Source organism: Festucalex cinctus, chromosome 7, assembly GCF_051991245.1.
Source record: "Festucalex cinctus isolate MCC-2025b chromosome 7, RoL_Fcin_1.0, whole genome shotgun sequence".
NCBI classification, from domain to species: domain Eukaryota; kingdom Metazoa; phylum Chordata; class Actinopteri; order Syngnathiformes; family Syngnathidae; genus Festucalex; species Festucalex cinctus.
Window position 1 is genome coordinate 13,211,021 of NC_135417.1, and position 17,494 is coordinate 13,228,514.

At 44.4% G+C, this 17,494-nt stretch overlaps 1 protein-coding gene across 1 annotated transcript; it reads right to left on the reverse strand.

The window, feature by feature from the left end:
* Positions 1–278: 278 nt before the first annotated feature.
* fcgbp (Fc gamma binding protein) lies at positions 279–17,175 on the reverse strand. The gene is made up of 26 exons (XM_077528198.1): positions 17,021–17,175; positions 13,354–14,484; positions 12,949–13,283; positions 12,283–12,856; positions 11,619–12,214; positions 11,012–11,555; positions 10,401–10,939; positions 9,665–10,229; positions 9,359–9,555; positions 9,049–9,190; positions 8,185–8,759; positions 7,159–7,720; positions 6,339–6,916; positions 5,707–6,265; positions 5,414–5,613; positions 5,188–5,323; positions 4,804–5,111; positions 4,164–4,734; positions 3,500–4,089; positions 2,856–3,423; positions 2,115–2,692; positions 1,490–2,045; positions 1,224–1,423; positions 784–1,158; positions 439–710; positions 279–347 (listed from the first exon to the last, which is right to left on the reverse strand). The coding sequence occupies exons 1-26, from the start codon at positions 17,052–17,054 to the stop codon at positions 308–310; spliced, it is 11,325 nt and encodes a 3,774-aa protein (XP_077384324.1). The 5' UTR covers positions 17,055–17,175; the 3' UTR covers positions 279–307.
* Positions 17,176–17,494: the final 319 nt, after the last annotated feature.

Consider the following 17,494-nt stretch of genomic DNA (forward strand, 5'->3'; position numbering starts at 1 on the left):
CTGTTAGAGTATTTCAGATGTTTGAAACCCTCAATCTGCTCATACAAACAAAATTCAAGTTTTGATTCCACCTTCTCTTAAACCACACATTGCCTTTTGTCCAAGATTAATTGCATATTGTGTGTAATAAATTCGATACAGGGCTCAGTGCCCAAGTTTGCACACTTAGAAAGTTTGATCCACTAACTTTCAATGTTTGAATATGGGTAAACATTTACAAGCCTTTTAAAAAAAATAAAATAAAAAATAAAAATAAAATTGAATGACAGTACAAAATGTTTTTGGTAATAAACAATTTTATTCAAGATCACAAACTGGAATTAACACTGCCAATCCCAAAAGTGAAGCTGTGGAGGGGGCAAAAAGAAAAAACAAAAAAAAAACCATTTGTCAAAAATAATAAAACATTGCCTGTACAAAATGTAGAGTTGGACCTACCAGCCTTGAAAATGGGAGCGTGCCCGTGTCTTGACCAGCGTACGCGAGTGGGGGTCATTCAGATTTCCACAGAGGCCACATAATTTTCCAGTGTACCAAGAAGCTGCTTTGACCGTGACCATTGTGGTGCCGATCTGCATTTCCAACTCTGATTCCAGACCAGCATCTTTTTTGAGAACCACCAACACCTCAGACTTGTCCTGGGCCACGACAGACGACAGCGACATGCCTGAAGACAAAGTGTAGGGCAGAAGCACAAGGTGTCCATTCACCTGTGGCGTGGACAGGGGACTGGTTAACACCAATAAAAAAGGAGCGCACGAAGTATTTGTGACGTAATGTTACCTTCACGACGCCATCCTTGATAACGATCGAGAATCTCGCAACGAGGACTTGGATGACTGTAACGAGCCTGGTGCCGCTCCCTTCACAGCGTCCATGGTAAGAAACGAGGCTGAACCAGTTTGGAGCGGTCTCGTTACAAAGGCCCATCAGCTCGTAAGGCGTTTGCGCTTCCAAGCTCAGCTGCTGTCCATTGACAGCGGAGAGCTGCAAGCTGCCTTTGAGTTGACACATTTGTGGTCCAACACAGCTCCAGGAGCCGTTCCTCAAAGAACACAACTGGCCAGCGTTGCAGGCTGCCTTCTCACACAAGGCGCCACCTAGAGGATGGCACCAACATCTCTCTGTGCAGTTCTCACTGTACAGCTGCTCGTCCAGCTTCAACATAAAAGTTAGAGTTCAGTTACTATAACAGCTGTTAAAATATTTGGCTATGCCGTTACCTTGATATATCTGCCATGAAGCTCACACCCACACTGGCTGACAGGGACACATCGGGCCCCGTCAAACACTCTTCCATTTTGGCACTGGCACCCTCCCGAACACCCATCTGCCGAGGACCCAGGATGCAGCAGGGCAGGACACGAGTTGGAATTGGAGTCGACACATCCACTTGGGCTGCTGTGGTCAGGACACTTGAAAGCTGGCGTTACAAATATATTTCAGAGTAGGTCACAAACTAAACAAACAAAAACAAAGGCTCACTCACAGCAAGGGCTATTTTCTCTCCAGGAAGCTACAGTCACTCCTTTGGCCCGGCAGGCTGCTGTATAGGCTTCTAATGTTAAACATACAGCGTCAGTATAGGCTGCCCCGCCACAAATGGCTTGAAGGCACACATCTCTGTAGACTTGAGGTTTAACACCCTTGCTCCAGCAGTGACCAAATTCAACATTTGCCATCAAGAGGATGTCACAAATTTTTCTGTCCCTTGATGACAGCTCGCACCGACCACAGTCGTCACCACAAGTCACACTGCAATTCGGTCCAGGAGAAACAATAGACCAGCTTTGGAATAAATCTGTAAGGTTTTTGGCGGGATATCCACTTCTTAATTCCAGGTCATCCGATTTGTCCCCATTGAAATTCCCACAAAGGCCTGAAGTTGTGCCATTGTAATCCTGCGGTACGCTCAGCCTGAGATACTTTGTGGAGGACAGCTCAAGTTTCACACCGGTCACAGATGTAATGGTCAACCTACCACCATCTTCATAAGCTCGAAGCATATCATTATTGTAAGGCACCTTCAAGTCTTCACCGTTGACCTGAAACAAAAAACCTGTTAAGTTTCCACAACTCGATTTGACATCAGTAGCCAAAGCTGCAGAACTTACTTTTATCTTCCACAGCGTTTCTGGATTGATAGTTACCTCCACCGCAGCAAGAATAAATATCAGCTTACGCACAGAAACGGAGGAAACGTCCTTCTCAAAGCTAATTAGCAGACTGTAGCCATGCATTTCTTTCGGGGAGCATTCGGATACCAAATAGGTGCAAGCACCATAGTGACGTAGAACCAAACTGTCAAAAGTGATGTAGCCAAAGCCAGCAAAAACCTCACATGCTCCATACCGTTGGGGTGTTGGATCGAAAGGGTCATCGCTGGACAAGAACTCCTCTGGGCCTGGGGCCATACACAGAGTTGGCTTGCAAGACACTTTGCCAATATGACAGTAACAAACAAGACATCTTGAGTGTGAAAAGTAACCAGCAGGATGGTATTCGCCCCTAAAGAAGCAACCGCAGTCTGCCACCAGCACACAACGATCATTACTGAGGACGTATCCAGCGTCACACTGGCAACCCTCCTCACAACTGCCACTGCACTTTGTTGCAGAGGAAAGTCCAGCACATGCAACAGGACAGCGAGGTCCACACAATTCATAGTGGCTATTCTTGGGGCAAGTCATACCTATGGGGAAGAATACACCAGTTAGGAGATTGTGAACAAGTTTCATTTTTACTTTAAGTTGTGCTTCTTAAATAAAAATAAATCCAATTTGTATACAATTATACCTACTGACCCCTTAACTGATTATGCATGAATAAAAAAAAAATTAGATGAATATACTCACCACAGAAGGCGTCAGCTCTCCAGTGCCCAATGGGCAAATGAGCTGCTTGGCAGGCAGCCGCAAAGGCCGCGATGGAATGACAAAGCGCCAAATAATGGCCTCCATAAAAGCACGCGTCTTCTAAACAATTGTGGTAGTACAGCTTCGGACTCAAAACTAAAGCACACCGAGCAAAAGGACCTCGCCGATCTGTGAGCACTCCGCAAAACGCCGTTCCTTCAAAACGTCTCTGCAAATCGGCGGGGCAGCTCTTGGGTGTGGAAGTGCAGCGGGATCGACAGGCCATCGCTCCTCCCAACCTCCAGCTGCGAACAAACTCCAGCGTGCTTCGAGCTTGCGTTCCATCAGGCACAATTTGGTCATCATAAGGGTCAGCGTTGGCATTTCCGCACAGACCGCCAACAGCTGATTCGTAACCGCTTGGCAGGACAACCACCACTGTGCCAGTTTTGTAGACTATCACCTGCAATCCCATATCAACATGAATAACGAGAGATGATGGCGTTGGATAGGCGTCGATATGGCCTCTACGATGCGAATATGGCAAAAGCCTATGCAGTCCATTGACCTGAGGGTAGAAATAGTTATTTTAATGCAGTATTTATATTAAAAAGAAAATAGAAAAAAAAAAAAAAAGTACTCACGCGCACTTTGCCAGGATCTTCTTTGTCAACGACTACTTTCAAATTGTAGATCGATAGTGTTAAAGTTTGGCTATGATACAATCTTTTGTTGCAACTTGCATCAGAAATTGTAATGTTGAATGGTTGTAATCCGTTGAGATGGATGTTTGTTTGAACTAAAATATATGTACAGCTGTCCCTAAAGTCGTAATGTTGTCCATCAAAGGATGTGAAGTGCAGCCCGGTGACAATACTGCAATTGAGAGCTTTGTCAGTTTGACACACTCTTTTCCTGTTAGGAAGTCGCTTGCATGACATTCCCTCGGGGCAACGGGATGGACTGCACTTAGTTTCTCCTGGTTTACAAACGCAAAGCTGTCCGCAGTCATCCGGGATCCAGAAAACGGAGTTAGTAGGGTGGTATTTGCCTTTGAAGTCAGTGCAACCACACTGCTGAGGTGGTATGCAACCCTCGGGACTATTGACGAAACCCGGGTCACAGAAGCAGCCTTGGACACAAGCCAGATGACACAATCGCTCTTCAACTTCACAGGTTGGGGGACAGCCTGAGCCACAGGTCTTATAGTGGCTGTTTGGTGGACATGTAACATCTGAGGAAAGAGGGAAAAAAAAAAAAGCCGTACATCATTTAAGTTATGACACGAACCTTGATAGGAATACTTACCAATTATCAGTTCAGGCGGAAAGTAATCACTTAGTTGCTCACAAACAACAGAATAGGATGTTGCGATTTGTTCAAGAGAAGCCTCAGACTTTCCTTGCACGAGGTCAGCAATACAACTTTGGTAAAAGGAGCCTGGTTTAACATGACTGTAGCAATGGGCAAACGGACCAGTCGGATCAATGAGATCGTCACAGTGACTGACATCAATTCCCTTTGGCATATCTTGCAGCAATGTCGCGTTATCCAACCGGTTCTTTCCACAACCAGTACAACAGTTATCGTCACCGTCAAAGACACGGTAAGCCTGAGCCAACTCCACACTCGTGTTAGGCGGATTTCCTCCCACCAAGTGTATTGCAAATTCATCTTGAGGATCGCCATTGAAATTGCCACACAGTCCATAAACGATATCCTTATAGTTGGGGTCCAGCGTTATAAGAAGAGTGGCATTCCAATCAAACAGAACACGCAGTCCAAAGTCGGTCTTAAGTAGAGTTTTGCCCTCTTTGCTTGAAACTTCAATCTTGCCACGAAGCAGCACAACAGGAAGGTAGTTGACTTGGCCATTAACCTGAAATTAAAGCAGATTTTGGTTATGAAGTTGAGGAAGCACTTGCAGTATTTAACATAATCAACTTACGCGGATGCTGTCCTTGTCAATAAACTTGACGACAAACCCATACGCTTGGACAGTCACCAGCTGCATGGAGGACACGTCTTTGCAGTCACTCTTCTTCAACACCATGAAAGGTTTCACTCCACCTGCTGCCCCTCTGCTGCCTGAAAGCAGGTAGGTGCAGGTACCCTGGACGTCATAGTTGAAGCCATCCAAGGTGCGGTAGTGCCGGTTAGCCCAGGTCCAACACTGACCCGGACGGCTCTCGCAAATCGCGACACCGTTGCTCAGGTGGCAGTGCTCAGTTTGCTCACATTTGCCTTCACAGGGATCTTCAGCCAAAAAACAAACAAAGACCGTAAGCAAAAACAGCTGTGATAATACTTTGGAGTCATGGAAATAACTCACCATCTTCGTGGCAGCCAGCAGTTCCATTCAAGACCACACATCTGTGCATTGGTGGACACTTGTGTTCCACACAGACGAGTGGTGGGCCACAGGTGCAGTTCACAGTACAGTTTTGGATAAGCTGGCTTTCTGTGGGCTGCAATTACAAAATTAAATGTTGGATATTTAGAATATGACATAAGCCAAGTAGTGAAATGCATATACAGATGTGCAGGTCAGTCCCAACCTTAATCATCCTCCCTTCATGCAAGCAGCCACACTGCTCAGGTGGCACACACGCATGACCGTTATACAGGTGATCAGCATCACACTGGCATCCTTCCTCACAGTGTCTGGAACACCGTGTGGCCAAGCTGATCGCAGGACAGAGGGAGGAGCAAACGTTGGCACATGGGCTGAAATGGCTGAACTGAGGGCATTTCTGAGCTAGATAAGAGATATGAAATAAGTATTAGACATTGCGTTGGTTGCCGGTAAAAGAAAAAAAATAAACAAATGTTCACCATCTGTTGATCTTACCACAGCCTGTGATGTTCTTCCAGGGGTCAACAGTCACACCAGCCACATTGCATGCCGCCTCATACGCCTCCAATACATCACATAAAGCTTGCTTTTGGCCCTCTGCAACACAGAGCTTATTCAGGCACAGGGTGTAATATTTCTCTGGGCATGTTGAATTGTGACAAGAGGAGAATGGCCCCTTTGGCTGGGTGAGAAGGCCGCAGTACAGGTCAGAGGTATACTTTGGCATAGAGGAGTGACAACGTTGGCAGGTTCTGTTGCAAGTTTCATTGCAGGCGGGATCCGAGCTCGACAACGCCCACGATTGCCCAAAGATGTCTGGATCAGAGACGGCAGCGCCATTGGGGAGCTTCATGTCATCTGAGGGATCGCCATTGTAGTTCCCACAAAGGCCACATGTCTGGTGATGAGCATTTGGCAGCTTGACCTCTATGTAGTTGCGAAGGTCAGAAGTCATCTCTACTAAATGTGCCACCCTGATAGTCCACCATCCATTTTTCTGATGCACAGTTATGTTGTTCCCTGAGAACGGGAGGTTCTTGTAAACCTGATCAACCTATTAAAAAAAAATAGGTAAATGAAAACTGCAGATAATCATCAAATACTACAATTAGTTATGACATGCTCACTTGGATTTTTCCCGGAGATGCAGTTGACATCATAAAAGTCATATTATTGACTTGTAGATAGATCTGTTTGCCTCCACTGCTGTTGCCATTCACAGCCACCAAAAGTGGCTCCACATTCATGTCCCCGCACGTTTCAAGCAGAGTGTAGTTGCATGAACCATGAAATTCAAATAACCGTCCATCAAATGTTCTGAACTGGGACCCGTTAACGTAGCAGTCGGCCATTTCAGCTTTGGGGCGGCAGCCTTGAATGCCCTCGACGAGGGTACATTCTTCATCCGGACTACATGACACATTAACACAAGCCAAGTTTCCATCAGGATGGCATATACACTTTCGCTTGCATGAAGACGTCTCCTGTCCCAGCGAGATGTATTCTAGATTGTCATCATTTATGTCCCAGCAGCCACAATCTGCTGGATGGACACAGTTCCTTCCACTGTGGACTAAACCTGCTCCACAAAGACAGTTCTCTCCGCTGTTTGGAGGAAACTCCATCGTCATATTAAGCACGCCAAGGCAAAAGCTAACTGGGGAGTTACTCGTGTTGTAGCTGGTACTTGAGGGGCATGAATCATCTGCAGAGAAAAAGTGGGGACAAAAACAAACAATAAGCACAGAGAAGGTCATGGTGCAAGTGACTAATGAAGCATTAGTACCATCTAGTGGCCTGAACTTGCACTTCAGTTCAAAACATTAGCATTTGTGGAAAATAAATGAAATGTGATGGATTATGTTCATGAAACTGCTAAATTGTTATGCAGGGATAATGTGACTATTAACACCAAAAATTACAAGTGCTGAGCAGATTAATACTCACCGCAAAATCCAGGACTCCTCCAGGCATCAACTAAAGCTTTGCGATGAAGGCAGACATCAGCATACTCTGCCAGAGAACGGCACACTGCAGGCTGCGCATCTCCATAAAGACACAGGTCACTGACGCAGCTCTTGTAAAAGCTGGAGGGGTCCACTTCGCTATGACAGTGTCTGAATGGTCCATTAACTTCCAGAATCTTCCCACAAGCCGCTGGGTCAGAGAAGCGCTCCAAAGCCTCAGATGAACAATTTGGACAGCTTCCACCTCGACAGCCTTCCACACACCAGCGGTTCTGTCCACTTCTCCAAGCTTTTCCAAATTGTTCTGGACTGAGATGCTCCTTTGTGCCGTTCACAGTTAGGTCATCAGCAGGATCAGAATTGAAGTTACCACACAGGCCGCAAGTTGCATTTGCGTATATACTAGAGAGACGAATAACTACGATTCCTTCTTTGCTAATGCTTAAAGAGAAAAACTCAGAATAGAAGTAAATGTGCAGCCCTAAAGAAATCAGTGTGGTTCTGTTGGAATGAAAGGGCATGTTCCTCTTGATACCATCAACCTGCGGGGGTGCAAAGAAACGTTTAAGTCAACGTCACAGTACCGTACAACACAAAAAATGCTTTACTTAAAAAAGGGCAAGTCCAACCCCCTAATTTGACAATGTTTCTACGGTATTCAGCTAATATTGCGTTAGTGGAATACGGAGTTAAACAGCAAAAATCCAGCCCTTTATACATCTCAGAGGTGCTCATTTTGCCACTTGCCGGCGACTGAAGTTGACATCACAGTTGCTCAGGTAGCAGCCAACCAAAGTGAGCTGTGCCTGCACAACATGGAAGTCATCTTCAGTTGACAGCAAGTGGCAAAGAGGTGCCCCCTGAGATAGCTCATGCTGGATTTTACTCATAACTCATCCCAAATATGTAATTCAGACTAGTAAGGTTGCAAAATTGTCAAGAAATGTTAAAAAGGTTGACGCCCACTTCAAATTTAGGTGTCAGAAAAGGCAAAGTCAAGACTTACCTTGATGCTTTCTTGATTTTTGCTGTCCAGTTGTACTCGTTTGTCATAAATGCTGATCAAGACATTTTGCGCTGACTGATTATAATCATCTGTCTGCACATCAACCTTGATGACGTCAAGACCTTGTTCACAGATGCCCAGTAACCGATACTGGCAGGTGCCAAGGAAGTTATACTCACGCTTGTCAAAGGTCACCACATGCCGACCACTGTAGCGGCAAGTCATGTTGTGATGCTGCACGCAGCTTCTGACTCCATTTTGAAGACCGCAATATTCATCATCACCACAAGAAGCGTCATAGCAACGGATCTGGTGCGTGGCAGGGTTACATATACACTGTCGAGTACAGGACCCATCAGCCCAAAAGGTCTCGTTGCCGCGGTAACGGCCTCCATTGTATGTACAGCCACACTGAGATGGGGCAACACAGGCGTCACCATCAAGAAGAAAGCCGGGGTCACACTGGCACCCTTCCACACATTGTGTAGTGCAGGGTGAAATGGAGTGGGATTCGCAGGTAGCAGGGCAGGCTGTTCCACAGGATTCGTAATGGCTGTTTGCTGGGCAGAAGAAATCTGAAAAGGAGTGGAATGCTCATTTTAATTTCAGATACCTATTAACATTTAGCATTTCTTTCCATGAGCACCAGCTCCATTTTGCTGCAAGACAGACTCCTGTTTTGTATACAGTGGACTAATTAAACAAGGGGATAACATCCTGATGAATTAAATGCAGGGTACAAACAGTACAATTATAGAGAAACCCGTCAAATTGAAAATATTTACAGTGGAAAAAAAAAAAAGCCCCACCTCGAGGGCTTGACTTAATTGCGGCGAAATGTCAAGAACATGAGGGTGGGCTTACTTTTGGTATCTTCACAGTGCCAAGTTTTATTAAACATGCAGTTGTGACCCTTGGGGCAAGAGGCTGTTTTACAACACAGGGTGGCAGTGGCACAACAGTTACACCGCCTAGAACAGTTGACATTCCACAGAAGTTCCCCGACCTATACAGCGAGACAAACGTTAGGGGAGGAGAAGTACATGTTATAATTCTTCTTAAGCACAATTAAGCAATGTTACTTGCAGAATATGCTAATTAAATTAAGTCCAAGCCAAATATTGATTATGTCATGTGGGTGGAGATAAAAAAGGTATAAAATCCAATTTCTTGCCTTATAATACTGCCCAAGGTAGAAACATCCACATTGCTCACGTCTGACACAGCCATTGCCATTCCGCACATATCCAGAGTCACACTGACATCCCTCAAAGCAGGGCCATGGACAAGGGACATCAGATAATGTAGTGCAGGACTCAGAACATGCACCAACACATACATTGTAGTGGGAATGCTCTGGGCATGAAAGGGCTGTAAGAAAAAAAAAAAAAAAAAAAAAAAGCATACAGGTCACCCTAAATACATTAAATCATTGGGGCAAATTTAGAATGTATGGCAAAAGACAATGTGAAACACTTACCACACTTATTCCCTCTCCATGGTTTGACCTCAGCTCCTGCATCCCGGCAGGCAAACGCGTACTGCCTCAAACTATCACAAAACAAGTCACTGTTATTTGACCTGCACAAGTCTTTCACACAGTTGTGGAAAAAGCGCATCGGGTCCACTGTGGAATGGCAAATCCCAAATGAGCCTTCAGGAGCAAGCAACACGCCACAGAGGTCATCCGATTCAAATTCCTTCATGGCATTGCATGAAAAACAGTCATGACAGTCAGCGGAACAGTTTGTTCCAGTGGGAGAAAAGCACAAGGCAGATTTAGGCACGGGGTCATCCGACATCACACTTCTTTGGTGGGGATGTGAAGACATGGGATCAGCTGACCGCTTTCTTTGGTCATCTGCGCCAGCGCTTTGACACAACCCACAAAGTCTTTTGGGCGTGTCCGGAATAGTCAGTTGTATCAAATGAGGTCCTCCGAAGGTGATCACAGTGTCTGCAGCAATGACACGAGTCAGCGAACCAGAAAGCAGCACTGCCACACCATTCAGATCAACAGGCAGGACCTTCACAACACCATCAATCTGAAAGCAACAGCACATTCATTATTACAGACAACTAAACTTGTCATTCCATGACAAATCCCATCGGTTTAACCAATAAAAGTTTTGATTTGAATGAAAGTGATTATGCAACACTACCTAAATATTTTAGATATTTGGAATGGAAAACTTTACAAATTTGAAGCCATTTACCTCAACATTACCGAAATTCTCCATGGACAGTGTCATGTTCATGTCATTGATTGTGAGGTGCAGTCGGCCTTTGTGGATGGCAGCAGAAAGTCCAGACTTGTCACAAAGCTGGAATAAGAGGTGATGCAAATCCCCCAGGTCCAAATCAAACTGCTGTCCGTGAAAGGTCTGGAAGTGTCTGCCACCCATGGTGCATTTCAAATGTGAGGCATAGCATGCACGGTGGCCATGTTTGATGACACACTTTGTTTCTGCTGGACACGAGTGCTTTCTACAGTGCACTAAATTGCGGCCCGCGCACGCACAGGACCGAAGGCAGTTCTCATCAGGGTAGAAGTTTTCATGGACTTTGTAGTAAGTACCATTATAACTGCAGCCACATTCAGAACTTGGTACACATTCCCCAACACTGTGGAAAAAGCCAGGCTTGCAAAAACAGCCTTCCTTGCATCTTGCTGAAAGAGGACTTGGGTTTGGGGCGCAGGTAAACATGTGAGTGGAACAGAGCTGGTATTCACTCCGAGATGGGCATGTGAGAGCTGAAGAGAAGGAGAGTAAATGTAAAATTCTAAATTTGAGTAACTAAAAGTAAGATTGGACCGATTACTTACGACAGAAGCCGGGCTCTCGCCATTCTGCCACTCGAGCGCCCATTTCTTGACATACTGCAACATAGCTGGACAGAATCTGGCACAAGGTTGTCTGGTTGCCGATGCAGAGGTCATGAACGCAGTCGTCATAGAAATCTTGTGGATCCACAGTTTTGTGGCAGCTCCGGAACGCCCCCTCAGCGTCCATCAACCTTCCACAGAACTCCTTTCCCTGATATAGATCCTGCTCTTGTGGACTGCAGCCTGAGGTGCTCATGGGCATATCCCAACATTCCTTAGCACTGCTGGTTCTCCAGTGCCTGATTGCTTGAGTAATATTAGAGTCACCTGCTGCCACGTCATCCTGTGGCTCATCATTAAAGTTCCCACACAGTCCACATAGATTACCAGCGAAGACCTTGGGCATTGAGACAGTCAAGATGTCTGGACTGTATGTCACAACTACACCAAAGTCTGTTTCGATACACTTTGACTGGCCTTTCAGGTAGAGCATTATTTTGCCTTTGCTCAAAACTGAAGGAAGGTTCATCAGCTGACCATTTACCTGCAACAACAGGTAAAACAATTAACAATCTGTCAAGATGCGGCGTACGACAAATTAACTTACCATAACCTTGCTACGCCACTCATACGATATCTCAATGGCATAGCCAGCAACAGACACTTGAACATGCCGAAAAGAAACATTGGCTCCCTTCTCAACATGGTTCTGGACCTCAACACTGAAGTCTTGAAGGCCTCCCCACGTGGGGCAGTGCGACGTCAGCAGATAAGTACAGTTTCCGTGTACTTCAAGTTTCTGGCCATCAAACGTGGTGACGTGAGGATCCCCCTTGGCCACACAAAGGCCGGATTCATTCGCGTGGCAGCCAAGGACTCCATTTAAAACCTTGCAGACTTCTCCATCCTGGCAGCGAGACGGCGTGCACAAAACTGTCTTGGACTGCGGCTGGCAGATGCATTTCTCTTGACACTGCTCATCCATCCAAAAGGGCTTTGTGGGGGGATAATAGGAGCCATTTTGAACACAACCACACTTGCTGGGCAAGACACACTCGCCGTCACTTAGCAGATGTCCCCTGTTGCACCGGCACAATTCCAAACATGGGAGGGAGCAGTTTTGGCGGGGTTCTGGGTTGCCACATGTCGCCTGGCAGGCAGAACCACACAGCTCATAATGGCTATTTATAGGACAAGTCAGACCTGTAAAACAAAAGTTGAGCTCTTAGCTCATCTCAAAAAAGGTCAAGATGAAGAAATTTGTTACTTACGGCACTTTGCGATTTCCCTCCAGTTTTGGATCCTTCCTCCAAGTCTCTGGCAGACACTGGCATAAGCTGTCAACACCTTACACACCGAACTGGCTGCTCCATGGAGACACAGGTTGCTCTCACAACTATCAACAAAAGGTTGAGGATCAATATGCAAGTGACAGTCACTAAAAGGGCCATCTTTCCTCTTCAGCAAAGTGCACTTATTCCCATAGGAATTTCCAATGATGCCCGGATTGGATTGTGAGGGACTGCACACTTGACACGTGTCATCGCCACAATCTTCCATACACGCAGCCGTGTTGCTGTCCAACATCCAGGGGAGGGTGAAATCCAGCGTTTTGGACACATTAGAAGCAATTGTGACATTTGAGGAGCTGTCATTGGCATTCCCACAAAGACCGCACACAAGTCCATGCAACTCCGGGCCTGCTTCCACCTCGATATTATGAACCCAGTCATAACGCAGAATCAGGCCAAACGAAGTATCCAGAACAACACCGGCACCGCTTGGATACAGTCTTAGGATCCCATTACCCAAGATGACAGGCAGGTTCTTGCCATGTCCATTAACCTATGAATGTCAAAAAGGCAAAGAGTGACTACAATACACAGATGCGTGAATGTCAATTTTTTTGTCCTTCAGAGTGGCTCGTGTTCTCTTACCCTAATTCGATTTCTCTCTTCTTTAACAATGGATATATTAAAGCCGTAGATTTTTATCGCCACACTGTGAATGCTGGAAATGGTGGCACCATTCAAATATGCTCTGGCTATATTAACCTGAAGTGGAGTGGATGCATTTATTCCTGGACAAGTGGTCTGCACCAAGGTGTAATTACAATTTCCCAGGAGAACAAAAGGCTTTCCGTCAAAGGTGCGATAATAAGAATCACCCCACGCAGAGCATATTTTCGTTTTGGAGAAACATGACCCATGTCCATTTCTGACAGAACACTGATTTTTGTGATCACAGCGCATGTCATCACAGGAGGATACATCTGTCGGGGGAGGGGGTCAAAGGTTAAGCACATATGTACAAGAAAAAAAAAAATAGAAAGCAATACTCACTTCTATCACACATTGCTGGATGCAATTCTTTGGTCAAGGTGCTCAGATAGTGTCCCACATCTGCATTAGTAGAGCTGGCCCCCTCATTTTTTGGCTCATGCAGGAACTTCGACTCGGTCAGATTTGAGTAAAAAGTGCCATTTTCATCTAGATGTGAAGTAACATTTACTGCATCAAACATCAGCCCACTCTCGCAGATATCTTCCACAGAGAGCAGCGCTGTAAGAGTTGAAGCCTGCTGCCCAACGTCGTGCCTGTAATAAACAAGCTGAAGCGGGACATCACTAATGATGTGAACTTCATCCAAGGCCAAAACTGGGATAGTCTTCATAATTCCACCAATTAACGACAAACTCTTCTGCCCATTGCTAGTGGTGACATGCAGGTTTGAGTTGACGTTTGTCATAGCCAACAGGAGACTGGGACTCTTTCCTGAATTTATTAAGGGAGGGACAAAATATTCATAACTCCAGCGAGAGACTGGTTTAAGTTCAGAAAAACCATATACGCAGTCTCCTAATAGGTGGTCGACGCAGGTAAAACCAACGATGACTCCGACAGATTCTTGGGCGTAAAGCTCTGAGCCAGAAAGGCTGAAATTACTTTGGAGAGAGATGCTCTCAAATGACCTTAAATGCAACTTCAGGAAACTTCCCTCAGAGTATAAAGTGCCATTAAAGACGACCTCCCCCGAGAGGAAGATCTCCACTGAGGTTTCTTGATTGTAGTTGGTGACCACCATCTCGCTGACAGATGTCTGACTTGGGAAGTTTGGGGTGACTGGATAGTAATGGGTCCCCCAGGAAGACACATCATGGAGAAGGTTATGCTCGCATCCAGTCTTGATGCAGAACGTCACAAGGACTGTAACAGGCTGTGCAGATGCTACACTGAGGAGGGACGAGGAACGAGCGCTGGCTATTCCCACAGATGAAGGCAGATGAATGGTCTGCGACTGAGTGCCATTCAGAGAAATGTGGCGAGTGAAGTCACTTTGCAGAACTTTCACAGTGACTGAAGTGCTAACGCTAGTTGCAGTTATTGTTACTTGGTGGCTAGCATTTGCTGTGGGGTCATTATGAGGCGGAAATCTCATCAGAAAATTCCAACCAATACTCGCCCCAGTGAGACCTGGAAGAAGAAAGAAAAAGAATTCATTGTACTGTACATGATGGGGGAGGGGGGGGGGGGGGATCAAGGAAGGCGTTGCTGCATAAAAGCAAACACGAGTAGGTCAAGAAATTGTGAAAACAGTTGAATTTACAACTGTAAAACACACACTTGCAAAGGGCTGATAACATCTTGTGTGCAAGAGCTATACAGGTTTCCCAGTATGCAAGCAGAGATAAGGTGTGGTGTCACATTTCAACCAGCTGAGCAGCCAATGAAGTGTGCTCCAAGTTCCTGACTGGGTACACCTGTATTAAATGTGCAGACCGGCTCCAGTAGTTTCCATGATAACAAGGATCTCGGTGGGAGAGTAACATAGCAGCAGTATAAGAACCTAACCGACAAGCAAAGTTGAATGTAAGTTTAAAATTTATATGTGCATGCTCTGTTGGGAGAGGGGCTGGCCTGCATGAACCAACCAGTTTACAATACTTGTGTACATATTAAAAACATTTACTTTCCAGCATTTATCAATAGTGCACGTTAAACAGCTGGGCTAAAAAAAAAAAAAAAAAAAAAAAAAGCTAAGTGATGAACTAGTTTGTGAGGTGTGTGCCATTATTCTTACAGTATAATGTTAAATCAGACCCAAAGAAAATGCAGACTACGGTTTGTCAACTATCAAGTTGCCTTATACAAAACAAAGTACAACATTCATTTTGGTGGCTCCAAGGGCTGGAACACGGCACAGCCAAACATCACTCAAGTGGACAAATAATTTGTCTGGGTGGGCAAGGAAGTGTCTGGACTTGAGTTCTGCTTGAAATGAGGGGGTTGGTGAACTAACCCAACGATAAAAACGCAGCATGTAGTCAGAGTATAGTTGCATGACTCAGTAAGGCAATGAGCCAATTTGACATTTTAAATAAATGGCTTTTAACTGCATTTTCCAGTTGTTGCCAAGTTGCGACCGGTTTTGAGTGAATACAACTTTAGGCTACAAAACAGCCTTTGAAAATATCTTTAGACTACTGTCCCACTTTCATAACCTCAAAACAGCATCATGTTTGTTCTGTAGTGTCGTAAAGCTCCTCAAATTGTTTTATTACCAACTGTAGACACCAGTTGAGATAACCGTTATAAATCATTCCAGCTGCTTAACTGACAGTGTTCGAAAGCAATGTTTAAATGACACGTCTGCTTTAATTCATGCCAAGCAAGCAGTTTGTCAGCAATGGCATTACAGGCAGTGTGGCATCACTAGTTAAGTTTAGGTTCCCTACATTAAATTCAGAAAAAGCAGTCTAAACATCAACGTTCATAGCTTTCCAGTAGTCACAACACAGCTACATTTGCCCAGGCAGTTTTGAACCTTAAAAGCATATTTTTCCACATTTATGTATATCTGCACTAGACAAACTGCATAGAACAATATGGAGACTGTGGCAGAGAAGGGGGCACACTTTTTTCTTTTTTAACATCTCATGAATCCCCACAGCCAAACCTTCAATTCATAATCAAGTCCTCAGAGATTCAAGTATTCCCCCCCCCCCAAGTCAACAACAATTGCCAGTAAAAGTACCGTAGTCATTTCAACTCAGTTGGCTAACAGCCAACACAGCAACAACTAGCTATCAACTTTTGCCAAATTCCGGTTCAATTTTGAATTGTGATAACAAACAGGAAGCAAAATGGCAACTGGAATTCAAATTAGAACTAGAACTGAATTTCCATGAAATTTAAGATGCACAATAAAGTGTATTCAACAGTGAAACTTTACCATACAAGTTTATTTAAAACATGAATTTCATACAGATATTTTAAGAACTTTATGTAGCCAAGTATATTAACCTGCTCAAGATTAAACTTTTAAATCAAGTATATATATATTATTAAAAAAATATGGATATGACAAAGAGTACTTCATATCCCAGAATACCTTTAAATCTTTAAAATGGCTGTCCACCTGTTCCAGACATTTTGTTTGGAGCACACTAGCGAAATGTGTGATGAGAACTAAGAGATCAAGACTGAGAAATGAGACTTTCTCTTAACTGCATCAAATTCAAAGCCACTTCCTGCACTTGAACTCAACATCCTGTAGGATGGTGTCAATGAATTACGAATTCAGCCATTGTCTAGAGTTGAATTCACATTCTGAATTCACACAGCCCTGGTGGATACAGAATTAAGACAGGTATGAAAATTGAGAAAGTGGGTGGATATTAAAAACTAATTCAGGATTATTACTGTTTCTGTTTGTGGCATGTTCCGCTACAAAATCAAATTATTGTGGTCTAGTTAAATAAATTCATGACTAAAATAAAATTTAACTCAACACCACACCGACAACAGTGTTCAGTACACATAGTGATTCAATTAGTCCTGTCCAAGACAGTAATACTGCAACATCAAGAATTTAGAAATCTTCATGCATACAATAGGCCAATTACAAAATTTGTAGTAAACTGCTATTTTTGTCAATTGCGACATTTTCTTCATAATGTACAGAATGCCTCAGTACATGTTTCAAATAACTTGCCCAACCAACACTTACCTAAGCACACATGAAGCAGCAGTAGAAGCTGCATTGTTGCTGCGCTGGAACGACACAATTAGAGCAACTATACAGAATTGACTTTCAAAGCTGCTGAAAAATTTCACGCCAGCACCGTCGGTCACGGTAGATCCAAGCTATGGCTGTTAATTAGCGCACCTGTCTTATCAGGTATCGCGAGAAGCCACCAGCTGCACGCCATTATGATCATTAAAGGCCACGTCTTTCCTGTCAAGTTAACGGCGACATATCTCGATGCCTCAATAATAATAATAAAATAATAATAATAATAATAATAATAATAATAAGAAGAAGAAGAATAACTCGATGCCTCTAGTTTTTCAGACTGGCTGTTGTTTTATATGATGAGTTCCTAAAAAAAAGTTAAAATATGATATAAAAGTTTAAGGCACGGTAAGCTTTTTTTTCTTCTCAGAATTCACCCCGCCCCTTCTTTTTCCCCCTAGTTTAATT

What these genes read in the sequence shown, in the direction of transcription:
- fcgbp (XM_077528198.1), bottom strand. Translation starts at nt 17,054, where the DNA reads ATGCAGCTTCTACTGCTGCTTCATGTGTGCTTAG. An exon ending in AGAATTTCGGTAATGTTGAG is followed by an intron (nt 10,230 to 10,400) that starts GTAAATGGCTTC and finishes TGTTGCTTTCAG; the next exon opens with ATTGATGGTGTTGTGAAGGT. An exon ending in TCAAGGATGGCGTCGTGAAG is followed by an intron (nt 711 to 783) that starts GTAACATTACGT and finishes TCCACGCCACAG; the next exon opens with GTGAATGGACACCTTGTGCT.